At 51.4% G+C, this 19,109-nt stretch overlaps 10 protein-coding genes across 10 annotated transcripts; 7 read left to right on the top strand and 3 right to left on the bottom strand.

Moving 5' to 3' along the window:
* Positions 1–401: 401 nt before the first annotated feature.
* On the bottom strand, positions 402–2,341 carry MAA_06025 (PRO1A C6 Zink-finger protein; the record flags this gene model as incomplete). The annotated part of the gene is made up of 2 exons (XM_007824023.2): positions 402–1,367; positions 1,430–2,341. 2 exons carry the CDS (start codon positions 2,339–2,341, stop codon positions 402–404), a joined length of 1,878 nt encoding a protein of 625 aa, XP_007822214.2.
* Positions 2,342–3,242: 901 nt separating this feature from the next.
* On the top strand, positions 3,243–4,610 carry MAA_06026 (phosphatidylserine decarboxylase family protein; the record flags this gene model as incomplete). The annotated part of the gene is made up of 1 exon (XM_007824024.1): positions 3,243–4,610. One exon carries the CDS (start codon positions 3,243–3,245, stop codon positions 4,608–4,610), a length of 1,368 nt encoding a protein of 455 aa, XP_007822215.1.
* A 779-nt stretch (positions 4,611–5,389) lies between these two features.
* MAA_06027 (type 11 methyltransferase) lies at positions 5,390–6,340 on the top strand (the record flags this gene model as incomplete). Its single annotated transcript, XM_007824025.1, has 1 exon — positions 5,390–6,340. One exon carries the CDS (start codon positions 5,390–5,392, stop codon positions 6,338–6,340), a length of 951 nt encoding a protein of 316 aa, XP_007822216.1.
* An 867-nt stretch (positions 6,341–7,207) lies between these two features.
* On the top strand, positions 7,208–8,866 carry MAA_06028 (Major facilitator superfamily domain, general substrate transporter; the record flags this gene model as incomplete). The annotated part of the gene is made up of 1 exon (XM_007824026.2): positions 7,208–8,866. One exon carries the CDS (start codon positions 7,208–7,210, stop codon positions 8,864–8,866), a length of 1,659 nt encoding a protein of 552 aa, XP_007822217.2.
* A 442-nt stretch (positions 8,867–9,308) lies between these two features.
* MAA_06029 (uncharacterized protein) lies at positions 9,309–9,921 on the top strand (the record flags this gene model as incomplete). Its single annotated transcript, XM_007824027.1, has 2 exons — positions 9,309–9,419; positions 9,550–9,921. 2 exons carry the CDS (start codon positions 9,309–9,311, stop codon positions 9,919–9,921), a joined length of 483 nt encoding a protein of 160 aa, XP_007822218.1.
* Positions 9,922–10,310: 389 nt separating this feature from the next.
* On the top strand, positions 10,311–10,781 carry MAA_06030 (Heat shock protein DnaJ; the record flags this gene model as incomplete). The annotated part of the gene is made up of 3 exons (XM_007824028.1): positions 10,311–10,361; positions 10,463–10,590; positions 10,643–10,781. 3 exons carry the CDS (start codon positions 10,311–10,313, stop codon positions 10,779–10,781), a joined length of 318 nt encoding a protein of 105 aa, XP_007822219.1.
* Positions 10,782–11,065: 284 nt separating this feature from the next.
* Positions 11,066–12,710, bottom strand: MAA_06031 (QDE-2-interacting protein; the record flags this gene model as incomplete). Its single annotated transcript, XM_007824029.1, has 4 exons — positions 11,066–11,444; positions 11,506–12,186; positions 12,238–12,284; positions 12,336–12,710. The coding sequence occupies 4 exons, from the start codon at positions 12,708–12,710 to the stop codon at positions 11,066–11,068; spliced, it is 1,482 nt and encodes a 493-aa protein (XP_007822220.1).
* Positions 12,711–13,022: 312 nt separating this feature from the next.
* Positions 13,023–15,437, bottom strand: MAA_06032 (von Willebrand factor, type A; the record flags this gene model as incomplete). The annotated part of the gene is made up of 6 exons (XM_007824030.1): positions 13,023–13,516; positions 13,663–13,781; positions 13,828–14,219; positions 14,267–14,779; positions 14,829–14,889; positions 14,950–15,437. The coding sequence occupies 6 exons, from the start codon at positions 15,435–15,437 to the stop codon at positions 13,023–13,025; spliced, it is 2,067 nt and encodes a 688-aa protein (XP_007822221.1).
* Positions 15,438–15,984: 547 nt separating this feature from the next.
* On the top strand, positions 15,985–16,499 carry MAA_06033 (uncharacterized protein; the record flags this gene model as incomplete). Its single annotated transcript, XM_007824031.1, has 2 exons — positions 15,985–16,261; positions 16,315–16,499. 2 exons carry the CDS (start codon positions 15,985–15,987, stop codon positions 16,497–16,499), a joined length of 462 nt encoding a protein of 153 aa, XP_007822222.1.
* Positions 16,500–17,968: 1,469 nt separating this feature from the next.
* Positions 17,969–19,062, top strand: MAA_06034 (phosphoglycolate/pyridoxal phosphate phosphatase; the record flags this gene model as incomplete). The annotated part of the gene is made up of 3 exons (XM_007824032.2): positions 17,969–18,037; positions 18,091–18,112; positions 18,173–19,062. 3 exons carry the CDS (start codon positions 17,969–17,971, stop codon positions 19,060–19,062), a joined length of 981 nt encoding a protein of 326 aa, XP_007822223.2.
* Positions 19,063–19,109: the final 47 nt, after the last annotated feature.

The raw sequence follows: 19,109 nt of genomic DNA, 5'->3' as shown, positions 1-19,109 counted from the left end.
TTCTTTGGTTCCGGGACGCCTCGGGTCGCGCCTCGGCTGCAATCACATCTGGCGCTGGTTCCTCGTTTCGAGAAGATGCCACATTATCATGGTTCTGTATGTTGATCTGCAGGAGTCTGGTCTGGTATGTCGCGACGAGTCCAAATAGGCATGTTGTTTGAGCAGGGCATTTGTAGTGCTCCCAAGGGCAAAACCATGAGCAGGGAAAAGCAGCACCTTCAGATTACACTACCATTGTCAGAATACATTTGACTACACAGTATTCATCCGATTTAATTTAACCAAGTCTGCGTCTGCGAGAATAATGGCATTGGCTTGAGTTCTGTCTCGTGTCTCTTATCATTCTTCAGAGTCCAGACGTGTCTTTGGCTTCTGTGCCTGACGAGCTCTTCGTCAGGCATTCATACAAACAAAATGTTCAAATTGGCTCTTTTGTGAATATCCCTCCAATCGCAAGTGACGCAATGGTTCGAGCCGTGCTTGTCCGTCTCCTTCCAGCACTCCTCTACCCCGTGGCTGAACTCGCAAAGACTGCCCGTGTCGACGTCAACATGTGACATGCGAGCCACGACATTTCGAAAGACGTCTCGCTGGGAGCCTGATGCGAGGCTGGCGCTGGTGCTGTAAGCCCATGCCAAATACCTCGGGTTTGCTGTGGCAGGGAGCATATCCCACGCCTGCATCGCGCGGCCGATGCTCTGGTGAATCTCGGGGACCCCGGTCAGGGCCCCGGACACGACCGTGTTGAGAAAAATGAGGATAGCATGGCCATATATCAGGGTCTGAATGAGGTCATGAGGAACAACAGCCTTGTCTTGGGGCTCGTCTGGGGACTGGGGCAACATCATGTTGGATATCCTCGCCATTTCTCGGTCCACAGCCCCTTCAATGGTATCTGCCTGGCTTACGAGCCCGCGAATGCTAAGGTTACCCTGCGCCTCTTGCTCGCTCTTCTGGATCTCTAGTGACGTGATGTCCATGATGGCAACCATGGCCCACGCCTCGCAGCCGGTGATGGCCTGAAAAGCCGAGGAGAATCCGTCGTCTGTCAGGAGCTTTCGGTGCATGCCGGCCGCGCAAGCCATCTTCTTTTCCACCGCACTACACAGTATGTCACTCCAGATGAAGACGGAAACGAAGAGAGCCTCGGCTTCCAGTTCCATGCGAGAGGGCTGTGGGATAGGCGCAGAGAGTGCCAGCTCAGCGCACCAAGGCGACAGCTCAGGAGTTGTGTAGTGAGTCGGCGCCTCCTTTGGCTGTCCCAGATGGCATGCCAGGCCCGCGTGGAACAAGCATCCCTGTTCAAGAATGACTTGTGTCACGCGCCCAAGATATGACTGGCAACTTCGAATGTTCTTGCCCAGCGCCTGGCGAGTGCGTGTTAGCAACCTTTATGCCGACGTGCTGGAACTCAATATTCTATCCCCACCTCCAAACGAGCGATATGGACACCGCATATAATCATCTCTCTTTGAGTAGAGGAAGCTGTAGACTCCAGTCTCTCGAAGCTTTGGAGGGCCATTTCTCGATACCTTTGGTAGCTTCTCAGGGCCGTTTCTCGGGCGTTAGCATCACACGACTTACTCAAATGCAAATGGTATGCGCTCATGCTCAGGGACGTGTTGTAAAACGTTGGGGAGCGAAGCATCAGGGCCAGCAGCCAGGACTTTTGCGTCCTTGAAGGTTCTGCCTGATGCAACGAGTACTGCCGGGTAAAGCTGTCCTCCATAAAATTCACGAGCAGGTAGATGTCGTTTTCAGAGGTCTCGATCCCCAGATGGCCTGGTTTCGTCAGAGGTAAGAATCCGACTAACCCAATATCCAAGTTATCATCAGATGCCGGAGACAGAGGCGTCATCAAGTCGTCAAACGTATCATGACCGACTTCGCCGGGCCAGAGGCCGTCTAGGAGAAGCGGCGGATCTGGCGGCCCCGGCGTCGGTTGAGATTCACCCGGTGAATCAAAAGTGCTTACATGCTGCGACTGGTTGAGTGGCAAGAACGCATCTGTCTGCGTTGGCTCGTGAGAGCTTGTACATAACTCGGAAGAGCTGACGGTCAGTGTGTCCCTGACAGATGAAGCCATCAAGACATCCTGAATCACCATCTCCCCGACAGAAGATGCTGACATAGCCCGGGACGTCCTGGGCTGCATTCGAAGTTTCCTGGCCTCTGCTTTCTCCTTGTCTCCTCGGTCTTTCCAAGCTGGCTTCGGGCCGTAACCGTGGCACACGATTCCGCATCCTCGGCACCGGGAACACGGCGGTCCGTCCTCGCTACACTTTTTCCTTCTGAGCCGACAGGTCCAGCAACCGCTTTTACTGCGCTGTAATGTGGTCATTACCAATTGCTAGCAAGGTTCGTGCTGGGAGGCCCGGACAGCTTGGGAAAATGAAAGGGGGGGAAGGGGCCAAAATAGCAGACATCATACACTTGAGGGGCCATCATAGATTGCGAGGCACAAAGCATGAGACGGGATTCTGAAGCACATTATGAAGAGCAGACGGACTTGAGGGGGGATTCTGTAGCTGGATAGGAGTCGTCATTCGGTCGAGGCTCGACAATGCAAAGCGGCCAGCCACATGCGGGGGATACAGCAAACGGCTGCAATAATAGATAGTGCAATCGCATTAATACATGTCTGTTAATTACCGGTCAATGCCGTCTCAGTGACTAGTAGTATTTCTAAACCGAATTGAAAGCCGGGTGCATGCTCTCAACTGACGATCCGCACATGGGGCGCATCATGAATTACAAGCGATCTGCTTGGTCTCACCGGTTCCTAGCTGCATATGCATGGCATCTTGACAGTGTCATACCGTTACATTGTAAGAAGATGCTTTCCAATTCTGAAGAATGTGGCGCCTCTTGCATCCAGAGGGATAAGAGAGAGAGCGTATCGTGTGTGCAGTAGGCGGGTAAAGTCTAGATCCGCGACAGGCACACCGCCTCGGAATCGAATGTTCAGCTGCCATTTCTCCCCAGAGCGGATATCATTTGCCCCTAATGATACCTAAGGACCTAATGCTGAGCCAGGTCTTGTCTGCACGCTGCCATAAAGGGTTTCTCTGTCTTGGATGTACCTGTTCGTGCTGCTGTGTTGGTGGAACGCTGACTCTGAAGGCATCTCGTGTGCTGTAAACAAAGTATTAGGAAGCCAAGCCATTTGCTGCCAAAGTGACTTCTGCCAGGAAGCTCTTTTTCAGAACCTTTCAACATACCAAGAAACACGACTCTTTCAAATGACTGTCTTTCCGAGCCCTTCCTACCAGAATCAGGGGGGTAGGGATGGCATTTGGCTGCCCGGCGCTCCTCACAAATTGACACACTGGCTCCAAAATTTCATCAAAGTTGTGGATAGCAGAAGCAATGACGCTGCTCTCCACCCTGCTGTCCAAGATCTCAAAGATCTCGTGGAAAGCACGCCCAGCCTCCGTATGTGGGCGTCGGCCATGTTCGACGAGATCCCCAACAAGATTCCCTACAATAAGAGCCCGGTCGATCACAAGCTCGTTCGAGGCTATCAACACATGTTTGAGTTATTCAGTGTCATCGTCGCGGAAATTGCTCCGACCTGGAGCATGGCCGAAGGAGGACACGGGCTTGTTGGGCTCCCATTCCAAGCCATTTTGGACTGGCCTATGGGAACACCAAGCGGGCATGCCTTCTTCTTGAGCCAAGATGTGAATAAAAAGTTCAAAGTCATACTAGACACGTGGAGAGACGGTGTTTTGAAGACAAGCAAGTCCCAGCACGTCATTACGACTGGCGATGGGGGCTGGCTGTGCAAAGAGGCGCTCACGGCCTTTGAGAAGGACGCCAATTTGAACAGTCAGCAATGGCACACATTCCAGGACTTGTTCCGATGTGATCCAAAGGAAGACCCGGTTCACTGGGGCTATAAATCATGGGACGACTTTTTTGTGAGGCAGTTCAAGGATATTGATAAGCTACGCCCTATTGCGTACCCAAACAAGCCCGAGTGGGTGGTGAATGCTTGTGAATCCAGGCCGATCCTGGTAAAATCTAACGTGAAGGAATATGACAGATTCTGGCTGAAGGGCCAGAACTATTCGGTCAAAGAAATGCTGAATCATAGCCACTTGGCAGGCGAGTTTGTCGGCGGTACGGCGTATCAAGCTCTCTTGATGCTAACGTCATATCATCGATGGGCTTCTCCAGTGTCCGGGCATGTCGTACATGCCGAGATTGTTAATGGAACTTACTTCTCAGAGCGGCAAACCAATGGACTTTTTAGCAGCCCGGTAGGACCGCCCGAGTATAACCAAGTCTATATGAGTCACGTCGCCACGCGGGCCATCATCTATATCAAGGCACCAGACCCGGTCGGTTTAATGTGCCTGATAGCTATTGGGACCGCGGATGTATCGACATGTGAGATTGCCAGCAAGTTTGCAACCGCTTGGCCGCAACCCGTGAGGAAGGGGGAGGAGATCGGCATGTTTCACTATGGAGGCTCGAGCCTGTGTCTGCTTTTCCGGAGGGGAGTAAGACTGGCATGGGTCGATGCGGCGATTCCCAGCAATTCGGAACAGAATCTTCCAGTTCGCGGTGCGCTCGCAGTTGCTTATAGCAGGACAGTGATGTAAAGACAGTATTCGATAGTTGTTCCAGCGTATGCCTCGAAAAGACCAAGAGTGAAAGGCGAGGTTCCTTGAAGGGACTCTCTGTCACACAACGTTATCAATGCTGTTAGTTGGTCCAATTTATGGTGCTAATACGTCCCTACCTCGCTACCCCATCTTCTCTCGTCTCGTCTGGTCGTCCATCTCGTAGTAGTCGGCCTCCTGATGCTTCCCAACAGACCGCCAGAACACGAGGCAAAGCTTGCTGTCACGTCGTCCACATGGACGTCACATACCCCGCCCGATCACAGGTTTGTGATGGGATGCTGAGGGGTTCATCGCGAGATTGTGTCGATTGTAGCAAGAACTTTGGAAGTGGCTTGCGTCTCGACAAGGCGTGGCAACCCAACCACTGGGTATGCGGGTATCCGTCATTGGCTGGCCGCAGCCGTCTGCGGCCATGAGGAAACATTAGGCGCCCAGCACATCAGGTTGCTGCAGTGCCGATCATCTGCCCTTTCCAGATGGCTGCATGCTGGCTAGCCCTGCGGGTGCGGCCCGTCTGGGCGGCTAACCACTCCGTAGTCCGCGACTTAATCAAGAATGGCTCCTGGACACTTGACGATGCTGTCGCTTTTCCATTGTCGATTCGTGCGCGGCAATGGCTGCTGCGAGAGCTTGGTGGTGATGGCCGGATATTTAGTTCTTTCCTTTTCTTCCTGACGCTACTTCCTTGAATGTCTGGTCTCAAACCCCGCCAAGGTAGCATACCCCCCGCAAATTGAATAAACCACATAGCCATTATGCAATCACCAGTAAAGATTCACACTGTGGAGTCGAGTTACTCCGACGCCTACCAGGAAGCCGTCATCGCCAACTACGACGATCCGCCCGCGGTCTGGGAGAAGGTTCTTGGAGAGACCTTGTCCTTCAATGGGGGTCTATTCGACGAGGCGGAACTCACCGCCGGACCCAAGCCAGGATCGGTTGGAGCGTCCGAGTTCCGGGGCATAAATCGCCAATTGGAACTCGCCGGGCTGCTCTCGCCAGACCGGCAGCTTCTTCGTCGAATACTGGATCTCGGTTGCGGCTGGGGCGTCCTGACACAACATCTGGCCAAGGTCTTCCCCGAGTGCCAGTGCATCGATGCAATCAACATCAGCCAGCAGCAGCTAGACTACTGTGCTGAGAAACTGCCGCCGGAGCTTCGCAAAAGGGTCAACCTGTATCTGTGCAATGCCCAGGACGTCGATCGGCTTCCGGACCCAACGGAGCCATATGACTTTGTCTTTGTGCGGGGTGTCTATTTCCATCTCCTGCCTTCTGTCTTTGAGGCCTCGGTAGCCCGACTTGCGCAGAGAATACGCCCGGGAGGGATATTGCTTCTTTCGGATCCGCTATACAGAGATGCGGATGTGGATGCTCCTGTGTCTACCGCGTCGGAACCATCAGATGGGTTGGGCACTGGCGATCATAAGAGCCCGCAGTATTACACTTCGGTTCTGAAGAAGCATGGGTTCCAGATACAGGACCTGCGGGTGCTGCCTTCCAACGCCGAGTTCATCCACTGGTTTCGAGTACTGCGACTCAACATTGAAGCAAACTTCCCGACTTTCCCAAATGGTGTTTCCGTGCCGGTGAAGGACCTGCATGAATTCGCAGAGAGCTTTGCTCAAAAGCTGGCCGAGGACAAGGTTTCCATGTACAGTATTGTCGCCCAGCGGACCAAAGACCAAGGACAGTGTGATTCTTGACTACTAGGATGTCACGCGGCAGAACGGAGGTCAGTTGCGTTGGCGGACGGCAGTTCAGAAGGCTAAGAAGTCACCGTGACACAAAACCCAGTTATTACGAAGATAAGGGGCCCTGGCTCCTGGCGTTGTTTCTCCCATCCAGGCCCAGTCACTTGTAAGTCAGTACAACGGTCTGGATCAGCACCCGGGGGAGACAAGCTCTGTCTTTGTTTTTTTCAGCTTTCAAGAGGCTCTTAGTAGTTGCCTAGTTTAGTTGTCAATTCACGCGCTAGTGGAAGTCCCAGAGCCGTAATAATAGTGTTAGGCGCCCGCCTTGATACAAACATCAATCGTCCTCAGAATCCCAGCCGCTGCTGGTCTCTTATGCAGGTTTGTGCCACGCTCGTGGCTACGACGCCCGCGACATCCAAGACCTGCCTAAGCCTTATGCCAGATTGGGTTGCTGATGTCTCCCCATGCGTCAGCTGAGACATACACCGCAAAACGCCATGCAGAATGGCCTGCTGATATTCCTTTTGGCCCCCTTTACCCGTGTCCCACGACGCCGACTTTCCCTTCTAGCTACTAGTATTTGATAGCTAAGCCTGGAACCAAACAAACTCTGCAAACCACAACTTTTCAGCATATGCCTCAACACCCAAGCCAGCCTAGGTTTCTCACCGAAAGAGGGAAATCCTAGTCCTCATCATAACTGATATCAATATTCATTATCCCTCGACATTCTTGCCGTGGCCAATGAAGAGGGGGCCCAGTTACATTCCATCCACGTAAAAGCATCAAAGCTAAACCGGTCACATCGGCGTCTTGGACCTGTATTCTATTCTGCTTTCATCGACAATCCAGCTCCGTTCGGTCTGACCGGCAGTCATGTCACCTTTCAGACATGACGATGCCAAGATGACAGAAGACAACACCAGCACAGTCGCATTGGCCCCGGCGAATGATGAAGAATCAGAAACTGCTGGTCCCGAGGGCGCCCAGGAGCCGCGACAAGTCGTGATGCCCGCCTTGCAACCGGGTGAGATACCCACAACGACGACGTGGGAGATTCGATCATGGTACATGTACTACGTCGGTTGCAACGGCATTGGCCCCTACAACTTTGCGCCAACGGCGTTCCAGAACCTCCTCTCCCAGGCCGCGGTCGACTCGAAGCTCTACTTTGCAGGCCACGAGCGCGATATCAACAGCATCGTTCTGCTCTGCAACGGCATATCATTCGCCATCCAGATTATCTTATTTCTTGCCATTGGCGCGTATGCAGACTTTGGGACCGGCCGAAGATGGGTGCTCCTGGCCTGGTCTATTATTGCATACGGCGTGGGCTTTGGCTGGATCGCAGTCCACGATTCCGAGAGGTGGAAGGCCGGTGTTGGCCTCTATATGCTGGGGTTGATTTCGTACCAAGTCACCACCACGTACTGGGCCGCGGCGTTTCCTTCCCTCGCGCGGAATACAAAGCATCTCCGGGATTCCCAGGCAGGGTATAAAAACGGAGAGATATCTCAGCAGGAACTACATCAACGAGATGACCTAGAGCGCAGCAGGCTGAGCAACGTTGCCCTCTGGCTCCAATCCATCGTTGAAGTCTTTCTCCTGGCTGTTATTATTGGCGTCATGTTTGGCCTCCACGTTAACGACAGCGAGGCGAAGAATAACTGGGGTTTATCGGTGCTTATTACCCTATCAACGGCTTTCTGGCTGGTGTTTTCGGTGCCTTGGTTTGTTCTTGAAAAGACACGTCCCGGATTACAGATTCCATCTGGGAAAAGTCCTCTGGTCGTCGGTTTTTGGCAGCTATACACGGCGTTTACACAAGTGTGGAAGTTGAAACAAAGCCTCATCTTCCTTGTCGGATACTTTTTTTTAGGAGACTCGCTAAACACAAGTGTGACAGTTATTTACACACTCCAAAACCAAGTCGTTAGCTACAACACCCTTACGCTAACATACTTGCTACTGCTTAACGTGGTCTGTCAAGTGATAGGTGTCGGTGCATATTGGTTCATTCAGAAACGGCTTCGCCTGAGTATAAAGCCCATGCTAAACGCAATCCTTGTATTCACGGTTTTGCTGGCCACTTGGGGTATGATTGGGAACTGGTCGAATAAGTTTGGGTTCCATACTGTTTGGGAAGTATGGCTCTTCCAGGTATTCCTCGGCCTCTTCATCTCCCCCTGGTACAGCTATGCACAAATTGCGATTAGTTCAGTGACCCCCCGTGGCCACGAGTTTCTCTTCTTTTCGATATTTAACATCGTCGGCAAGGCTTCTAGCGTCATCGGACCGCTAATTAGCAGTGCCATTATCGACGCCACGCCGGGTGGCTCTAATACTAGCGCCCCATTCTACTTTCTGTTTGCGCTGAGTCTGGTCAGTGCGGTGGGAATTTGGAGGTTTCTGGACTTGGAGGAGAGTGCCAGAGAGCAGGAGCGCTTCCTTGCGGATGAAAATGCGCGCGTTCATGGCGTTGCGAGTGCCGCTGGTGCGAATGGCAGCATACGGGGGCTATCAATACCGCCATGACGGCCGGTATGGGCTCGACGACAGGAAATATGAAATAGGAAACAGCGTTAGTCTGGTCCTCTCAGCAGGGAGAAGAGACCTGTGGTGGAAACGTCAGTCGGAACTTTGCATGTGGCATCAACAGTTCTCCAGGGTTGGGATTCCACAGCTTCACAATTCAGCAGCACTCATCCATCCGTCCCTGATCTCCAGTCGTCGCCCCAACTTAAATGCCTACTCCGTACACAGAGTCTAATGTACCAGACGTTTCCCACTCCACCCCAGCCAACAATGCAGTGGCGTCGCAAGGGCGCTGACGTCAACTGGAGCGGCATGGCTGATGTGTTTCAGTCATGGCGATCCATTAGTCGACTCATGCGCCGGTCCAATTGCTGCTCGTTTCCATCTTCCATCCCATTCACTCTTTTTTCGCTTCATTTCGTCCATACCCTAGCGGCTAAGCATGACCGGCAACGACCAGGACGTCTTTCGCAAAGTCGGCCGCGGCGGCGCAGGCAACTTTTATTCTGTAAAGGACGACAAAGCTGCTGCTGCGGCCGCCGCTGCAGATAGGGTACGACCAACCAAATCTCTCCAACAGCGTGGCCGTAGTAGAATGAGGGAGGGGGAGGGGGGGGAGAGAATGAAAAAAAATAAATCTTGCCTTTCGTATAAACTAGCATAGATGAGCTAAATCACGGCAGGATCTCGAGCGTCAAGACCCCGTCGTCACGACCGTCCCAGATCCCGCTGCGCCGGGGCAACCGATTCGCGCTGGCCGCGGCGGAGCAGGCAACTACATTGACCCGTCGCAACTCCCGGACGCAGACGACAAGAGCCGCATATCGAAGGAGGTCACGGCCGCAGTAGCGTCGAGTCTGAAGAAGCACCCGTCGCGGGCCATGGGCGGGCGTGGTGGCGCAGGGAATTGGACGGGAGAGGAGCACGAGAAGCCGCATGGCGACGAGGGCGGGAATGCGGCCCACGAGCTGGAGAGGAAGGTCAAGGAGGCGGTTGAGAAGGGATTGAAGATTCCGGACAAGGTTCATCATGGAAGGGAGAAGGAGATTAAATGAGCATATCGTCGGGTACTGTCCTCTGCATCTCCCGCTTGGTTCGCATGAAAGCAACGCGGGTTGTGGTGAGTCGTGACCAAGTGGTGTCCCGCAGCGCAATCAGATCCTTCTTCCACCACGACACCACGGCAAAGGGGGTCCCCAAGTAAATATTCCAAATAATAGTAAAAACAGGGATAGAACATATACATATATATAAATTAACAAATCTTGATCCTTTTTTTTTTTTTTGGTAATGATTAACTTACAACGGCCAGTCCGTCCATGTACAATACGCATAACCACATTCTCGGAACGGAACAACCCCCTCCGCCCGATCTCATCCGATAGCAAAACTTCCGCAGCTCGCATCGCCAACATCTCGCCAGCAACATTCAACCACACCCAAAATGTCCTCAGTCTTCGCCATCGGTGCCGGCGCAGCCGTCGCCGCCTTCCTCGTACGTTCCGCTCTCTTACCCCGTCCTTAATTCCACAAACACCCTTCATGCAAAGTGCAACCGCGCCGAGGGGAAGAAAAAAGGCTAACAATGAATGCCAGGGCCGAGCAGGTCTCGTCGCATGGCGCCGCTCCCGAGGCGGTGTCGGAGCCATGGGCAAAGCCTTTTACAAGGGCGGATTCGAGCCCAAAATGACCAAGAAGGAGGCCTCGCTTATCCTGTCGCTCAAGTAAGTCGATCAACTGCCTTTGCATGCAGCGCAAGTGCTAAATGATGTGCAGTGAGCGGACCATCACCAAGGACAAAGTCCGCAAGGCCCACCGGACGATTATGCTGCTGAACCATCCTGATCGAGGCGGTAGCCCGTATCTCGCGACAAAGGTCAATGAAGCCAAGGAGTTGTTGGATAAGCAGACGTGAGGGGCTACTTGAGTCCTGCGAGCTGGATACATTTGGGCGATAATAGATGCTGCTGAGGCTCGTGCGCCCGACGGGAACACACGCTGCGGCGTCGCTGGGACGGGCATCATGTACACTATACACATAGCGATGGCGTTGCATGGTTGAATTTGAGCTGGCTAAGAGCAAGGAAATTATGGTGTACCACGATAAACAGCCAAGTTAGATATTATCTCAGGGGGTCAACGCTGCCTGTTCTCTCCTCAGATGTAAGATATGAAATTGCAGCAAACAAAATACTACTGCTAGGACGGTTCAAGTAACTGCGCGTCTTGCTCAGGGTGCAGTCCGACCACTGCGATGGCAACCATCGCTCTCAGCGTGTAAACCGCATCGTTGCCGGCATTGTGCAAGTTTTTATATCTGATGTCGAGGTCTACGAGTACGCTGCCCAAACTAGGAGATTTCGTGCCATCTTTCCACGCGCGGTAGATGGCTTGTGTGTCGACATTGCCGATTAAACCGGGCAACTGGTCTATTGGGAAGCCAATTGTCGACAGGTACTTGATGTCGGATTTTATGTCGTGGCCAACGAGAACCACATCATGGGCGCCATTCGCGTATTTGGCAAACGTAGCGTTTAATGTATCGACGAGTTCTGCGCGGCGAGGAAAGACGCTTGTTCTGCTGCCTGTCAGTATCAACATATCCGTATCCGATGGTAAAAGATATATTCGGAACAAACCCAAAGTCGAAATTATTAGGACAACCCTGAACAAATCGATAGTTCACCAGTCCAGCATACTCCTTTACCCTTACATGATGCGCCTTAATAAAATCCCACCAGTTCGCACCCGATGGTCCGGCAGCAATGCCCTTCAGGCGCTCCGAGTTCAGCACAGCAATACCGATTTCGGAGACAGGGTTTGGCGCAACCTCAATCGCTTCGATATCGACACAAATAAACGTCACGGGTTTTCCAGGTGGATCTCGAGCTCCCTGGAGACCAAGAAAGAGCTGTGTCTGCGAGAGCATCTGCAAACGGGCTTCTCTGTTTTTCTCAGCGCGGTATGAACCACCCCGATTATCTGGGAAGCTATGTTGCTTCGTTTTCTCCCATTCCGAAAGCCATAGCTCCCGATGTATATCTGCTGCGTCTTTATATACTCGGAGATCTTCCTCGTTTGCAGCTGGCCATTCGTCAATATGAAGCTTCTTCTGGTCCCGCGATCGCAATAGGTATCGGGGCCGTGGTGTTCCCCCCACCCCGAAATGCAAGTCGAATAGACGCTTGTTTGGGCCGCCGGGGATGACTAGTTCTGTTGCGAGGATTTGGTTTACGCCCTTGAGAAACCCGACGAATTGGGCTGTTGGGACAAGGAGACAAGGCTTTTGTTCTGGTTCGGCGGGATTGTGGAGGTAGAAGCTGATCAGTCAGTACTCTGTATTTTGATGCAAATAAAGCGAGGAGACTAACAAGTCCCATGTTTTGCCCTCCAGGACTCTGTCAAAGAAAGGCTGGGCCTAGAACCTGGTTAGTATGACGGCAAATCGCTCGTGGATTCATATGCATACCCTCGGCTTGTTTGCCTTCCCTATGAACCGCGCTGGGTAATGCACTACTGCATGCCAGGGACAAAAGGAAATCTCCTCATCGACAGATTGCCCAATTTTCAACGTGGCCGAGTCAATATCCTTGTAGGTGCCTGGTGACTTAATTGGATTCGCCATATAGGTAGCCGTTTCTGCGCCGTAGTCATTAGACGTTTCATATTGGCGCATCTTCAAGTCAAAGTGTTCATCTTCCCAACTGGGTACTTGAGTCTCGCTGTTGCCAGGTATCACTCTGTCGCTTCGCCCTGATAGATCAAGGGTTATTTTCTTGCCCAAGATATCTTGAAGTTTGTCCAGTCGGGCACGCAAGTTGTCGTCTGCCATCGTCTCATCCATAGTGTCTGCGGTCCAGTTGTTGATGTCGGGCAAAGAATGGCGTTGGGGTTACAAGGGTGACGAGGAAACCAAAATTCGTGTCGGTCGTCAATTTAGGCAGCTGCCAGGCAAGTGGGTTCGAGAAGCAAACGCAGCCGATCAATAGGGTGCTTGGCATTTTCGAAACATTGAACTGAGATTTATTCTAATCTACCCCAGGCTGCTTCCAAATATAAGATGCCCAAACATGCTTCATTTCCCGACCCAACATGCACAGTGATATCGACATCCATCCTACCGAGACTTGTAGAACTTATCACCAAAAGTTAGCACTTAGTCGAGGAGGACGATGTGCGCTCTTACCTCTTCTGCTTCTTCGTGCGTCACCTTTGATACTTCAGACTGATCCTGATCAATTAATCCCAGCCTTGACCACCTTACTTTGAACCAAAAGTCTCTTCTGTCGCCACCAAGAGCACCAGAAAGCAAAGCCTTTTTCAGGTCCCGGGCAAACGTGTTGTACATTTCGGGCTCGTCCATGTTGATCAGCTCCTCTCTCATCACACCGAGACACTCCGTCGCCTGCGCGTACTTGCTATCGCCAAAACTGTCTGTTATTAGAGACCGCACAATGTTGCCCATTTGTTTGGCCGCATCTTCGATCTGATCCATTTCGTCGGCAGTGCCCAACGCTCGCTTGAAATCCGGCACAGGGTTCTCTTCTGAAACCGTGCGCTTCGTGTCCTCGCCAAGCAGGGCATCAACATCTAGGCCCGATATGGGCTTGACGGTCTCGCGAGTTCGTCGGCCCTTTGCCTTCGGCGGTACTACACATTTTGTTAGCATATCAGCCGCCTATTGGATGGTGAAGGTGACGTGCCCTTCTTAACGTCTGCTAGTTCAATCAGACTATCTATCCTAGGCTGGACCTTCTCAATTAGGTCTTCTGGGGGTGCTGAAAATCTCAGCAAACTTGCCGGTGTTTCGGGAACGGGTTTATCGGGGTGCGCTGCTCGCATTTTCACGGCATTATTCACTCTGTGAATAGCTGGGTTGAAGGTCTCATCAATTGATGCATACTCGGCCGGGTTCCTGTCCATGTTAGACTTCACCCGTTACATGATGATTCCGAACCTACCCTTCTTCATCCTGACCGTACGTAGCAAGGTCCATGGCATCAACGTAGTCACTCATTGCTTTTGCGAGCTCGTCTGAAGGTAATAAACGGTGTGTTTTTAGCGTCTGGCCACTAACCGTAATAACTCTGTCCAGAGGTGGGAACTGGTAGCTTCGCACATCCTCAGCAAACGGTAAAGGGATATCGTAGAAGCATTCCAATCCGAGTTCAAGCTGGGGTGCCATAAGCACCAACAACGGATCTTTGCCGTCTTTGGTTACTATGCGTGCTACTGCATATGATTCGAGCTCAAGGAGTGCCCATATAAGCGATGACAGTGCCAGCTCGGATTTGGTGTCGTTTTTCCTTGCGTGCGTAACACACACTTCTCCCATGTTGAGGAACGGCTCGTACTACTACCATTAGTATAATGCTGCAACAAAGCCTGCGGAAATTCTACCTTGGTCCATGGAATAAACCCCACGATCGAAAAGCTCTTCTCTGTTTCTAGCTTCGTAATGTTGTGTTCCGACTCGCTAATGTGTACTGCCGTACGGCCGTACTCGTAACCCTTGGCCAGGGACTCAAACTCAACATCACGCTTTCCACCAGGGGCATCAGGATCATTGACCTTGTATGTTCTAGCTTGCTTCACAGCAGAAAATTCAATACCATCCATAGGATCATCCTCCAAGGTTTGTGTTGACTGCGTTGCCTGCTCGGATTTGACCACGACGGTGCTTGCTGTAAGCGGTCGAGCTAGATGCGTCTTGAAATATCTTTCTACATTGATGTTCATTGCTGCAGGAAACTTTTCCGGGTCACCTAGAGTGAGTGCCCCGTCATATGTCTTGTACGGCTTCACGGATTTGACTCGAGGTGTGTCAAGCTCGTCGATTGCCTCGGCCATGGTGGCAAATGTTCCGCCTTCGCATTGATTTATTAAAGCCTTTAGAGTATGTTCACTTGTTGCCTACTAACGTATAAGCAGTAGGGACGCAACTTGGTGAATGAGTCCATACCTTGGTTGGAGGTTTATCCTCTTCCTTGAAGCCATATGCGGGGTTGTCAAAATCCACGCCCCTATAATAATTAGCCAGGCCGTCGACCATTTCTAGTCATTGGAGGTCATTGACGACTTACAAGACGGTTAGCTTGATACCTGAGTCGTTGATTTTCTTGGCAATGTCTTCGATGTCGTCTGCATCCATATCGCCTTGGCCATCTGTGACCAGCACGATATTCCTTATCCACTTGAGCTTCTTTGTAAATGTGCCTATCAGATCGATGGCAACCACAATGGCCGAAACTGCGTCGCCAGACATGGTCTCATTCGGCTTCACTGATGCCTTAAGCGCTCTCAAGCCCGACATGGTAATTTGGCTGAGCTCCTGTATAACGGAAATATTTTCGTATCCGTCGCCATCTTGCAGCCTGTTGTTTGTTTCGTCGGTTCTTAGCCCAACAACACCGACGCATAAAGTCTTTCGATTTGCCGCGACAATATCGGTAATCTTGTCCCAGACGTAACACATGGCCCAGTCCAGGTCTGATTCCTCGCGCCCTGAGTGCTTCTGGGCCATTGAGGCACCAAGGTCCAAGATGAACACTGTTGCCTCCTTGTCCGCCATCTTCGGCCAATTGGATAAATGAAGAAATTGCACTCGGACGAAGATGATTGAATCAGACGTGAATGTGTAGACTCTGGAGAGGTCCACCAACTTTGGCCCACTTTGATGAAGAAGCCCCAATCCAACGGTTCTTCTAGGCAGATGCGAAAGAGCCGCGAGGGCGGCTCCAGCACGCGACCGAGATCCACCGCGTCTTCGCGAACGCACGTGATCAAGGTGCGAGATCGAATGACCTCATTCACGTTTCACCTCCGCATCGACATCTGATGAATTATCAAGAGGAATTCAAGACTTTTCGAGTGATTCATTCTCTTTGGGTATCAAAGTCACCAAAATGGCTGGGTCGATTTTTTCATCTCCGGCGCCGTACCACATCATATCGTAAGCCACCCATAATTCGAGCCGACACGCAGATAAAGCTAATTCTAGACCGTCAGCTACGGGACATTGTTGGGAACTTCATTCTTCCATGTTAGTTTATTATTCATTTTGATAAAATTATGACGGGGTGTTGACAGGATCCAAGTCTTTCATCAATGGGCCTGTCATGTTCAAGACAGTCGAGCGACCGGTATTCTCGGCTATCCAAACCAAGCTCTTCCCCATCTACTTTGGCCTGCAGACAATCCTCCCAGCAATCTTAGCACTCACTTTCCCTGGCAACACGCTCGCCGGAGTATCATCCGGGATATCCGGGCTTCTGGAGGCGTCTAGCCGATGGCATTCGTTGGCGCCAATTGCCGCGATGCTCGTTACCGGACTGGTGAACCTGACGATCCTGCTTCCTGCTACAACCAAGACTATGAAAGATCGCCATGGACAAGGTATATTCATCAAATATGGCGTATATGTACTAACAGGCTAACACGCTCTACAGCCAAGCGCGATGGAAAGGAGTGGTACGAACCGGGTCCACATTCAGATGAAATGCGCGCATTGAGCAAGAAGTTTGGCATGCTACATGGCGTTTCTTCGCTCCTGAATTTGGCTACATTTGTTTCGGCCTTAGCCTATGGATTCACCCTTGGTTCTCGCCTGCAATCTGTTGTGGACAAGATTTGATTACTGGAGTCATGAAAATAAGTCTTGATGGAAGCGTCAAAGATCTGCTCCGCTACTTTGTCAAACCAGATGATGTCCATATTAATTATATTATGCCAGACCATATTTCTGCGCATGAATCCCACTCAACTCGTCCTGGAATATTGACCCGATACTCCGAAATACTACTGAACAAACTGCGCCATGCTCACGCTATGCGAATGTCCCAAGCAATGTCTTTCAAATAGTCACAGCCTTCGTTTACAAGATCCACATCTTCCTATAACCCTTTCTTCAGTTCGAGGATTTCCCGTTTCGCTTCCTCCAGCTCCTCTTTTGAAGACTTTTGCTCTTGTGGTGCTCTGGCAGCTTGTCGTCGCCTGTTCGCCTCAACCTGGCCTTGATATGACCAAGGGAGTGGTTTCCTCCTCAGAGCTTCCTCTATATTGATGTCAAATAGTCCATCAGATGGAGTGGGTAGCACGAGTTGTGCGAAAGACTGTGATGGGCTATTTGTAGTCGTAGTAGAACTTGAAGAAGACATTTTGCCAAGACTATCGGTCGTTGTTGAGAAGAATTCAGTCTGGGGTCCAAGTGTATTGCTCATAAATATACTCCGTATATTATGAAAGGTTGCAGTGTGTGATTGCGGGCACATGGATTATGGACGTAGCCCTCTCTTCCCGCAGGAGCACAATGTTTGCGACAAGTTGCTCGACGAGTGTTTCTAAACAGGAGAGTGTTTGTGCACAGTGTTCCTGACAGGTATCACAACAAGGTATGTGCTGCTTGGCTTTTTTCGAAGGTGAACTGACTCATTTGTAAGGTAAGATTTGGAAAGCTGAACTGGAAATTTATAATCAGTTCGATATTCGTTAGCAAGGGCTGACTCAAGTCCACATTCACGTAAAACTCGAAACCATCGTCTCCACCAAGCGATTCAGGGCCTGGCGCAGCAACGAGTTGAAGACTGATTAGTGGGTACATCTTGGGTTGCCTCGAGATAATCATGGTTCAAAGTTAGTGAGTATCAATTGATAGCCACTCAGCTGAAAGGCTGAAAGCTTGTCGCACCCAAGGCCAACTGCAACCCATTGTATTGCGCGTGGCTGGCGGCGAGTTTTGCTATTTCTGCCCTTGGCCAGCCACAGCTTTAGGAATTGTTCTTGACGACCTGTCATTGCGAGCTGATGGGGATGGCATGGAGGAAGTAATCGGTATACAGCATTCAATAATACATAATTCTGCAGGACACAGTCTGCATCCATATCGTTGCTACGTCGTCCATGGACACATGTCTGGCGATGTGTGCCGCGCAATGCAGTTGAGCCCACTAAGCTCGCCGAAACACCAACAGGACTGACTAAGCAATGGAAACTTGACCTCTTCTACCAGGTCCAGGACGACATCGGTGGCGAGTCAGACCATAGGTCAATTCTTTCTCCGCCCCGTTGGCAAGTAAGAGGGCCAATCTTCTACATTCAATAGATATGGCGTCCTCGCCCAAATATTTGACCGGCGATAAAGCCGCCATCAATGAGTTCATTGACAAGTTTGACGTGCGTCATTTCATGCCCCGTTCTGCCGCGATATGTGACTTACAATTCTACAGACATTTCTGTTCGACTGCGATGGTTAGTTGCGCACACAACTCCTGCCAGCAAGTTCCCCCCAACTGACCCAGACCGGTAAAGGTGTCCTTTGGTCTGGCGACCATGTCTTCGACCGTGTTCCAGAGACCATCATGATGCTGAAGGCCCGAGGTTCGTCTCCCCTCACCTCTCACCCATCCTGCGCCTTCAACTCGTACTCATCACCATCAGGCAAACGCACCGTCTTTGTAACCAACAACTCCACCAAGTCCCGCGAGGACTACCTCCAAAAAATATCCAACCTCCACATCCCCTGCGAGAAAGAAGACGTCTTTGGCTCATCCTACTCCGCAGCCATCTACATCTCACGCATCCTCAAACTACCCCCGGGGAAAAACAAAGTGTTTGCCATTGGTGAGGCCGGCGTGGAGAAGGAACTCGCTGCCGAAGGAATCCCGTGCCTCGGCGGCACCGATCCCAATTTTCGGAGGGACATGACGCCCAAGGACTTCCAGGCCCTGGCGGACGGCACGGCCTTGGATCCAGAAGTGGGCGTTGTGCTGTGCGGGCTAGATTTCCATATTAATTACTTGAAGCTCTCTACTGCGCTGCACTACTTGAGGCGTGGAGCTATTTTCCTCGCCACGAATACAGATTCGACGCTTCCTATGCATCATAGTTTCTTCATGGGCGCAGGGTCTATTATGATTCCGCTACAGTATGCTAGCGGGACCAAGCCGTTGGAGCTGGGGAAACCTAGTCAGGCCATGATGGATGCTGTCGAAGGCAAGTTCCAGCTGGATCGCTCAAAGACTTGCATGGTTGGCGATCGTTTGAATACGGATATCAAGTTTGGTATCGACGGTAAATTAGGTGGGACGTTGCATGTTCTTACGGGTGTTCATCAGAAGGAGGACTGGGATAGAGAGGATGCCGTGGCTGTTCCAGCGTATTATGCAGACAAGCTGAGTGATCTTGCGGTGGTGGCTTAGACATAAAATTAGACCATAGACATAGAATAGAGACAAAATAGTTTACT

Source organism: Metarhizium robertsii, assembly GCF_000187425.2.
Source record: "Metarhizium robertsii ARSEF 23 chromosome Unknown MAA_Scf_2, whole genome shotgun sequence".
Classification (NCBI taxonomy): Eukaryota; Fungi; Ascomycota; class Sordariomycetes; order Hypocreales; family Clavicipitaceae; genus Metarhizium; species Metarhizium robertsii.
This window is presented reverse-complemented; position numbering and strand designations above follow the sequence as displayed.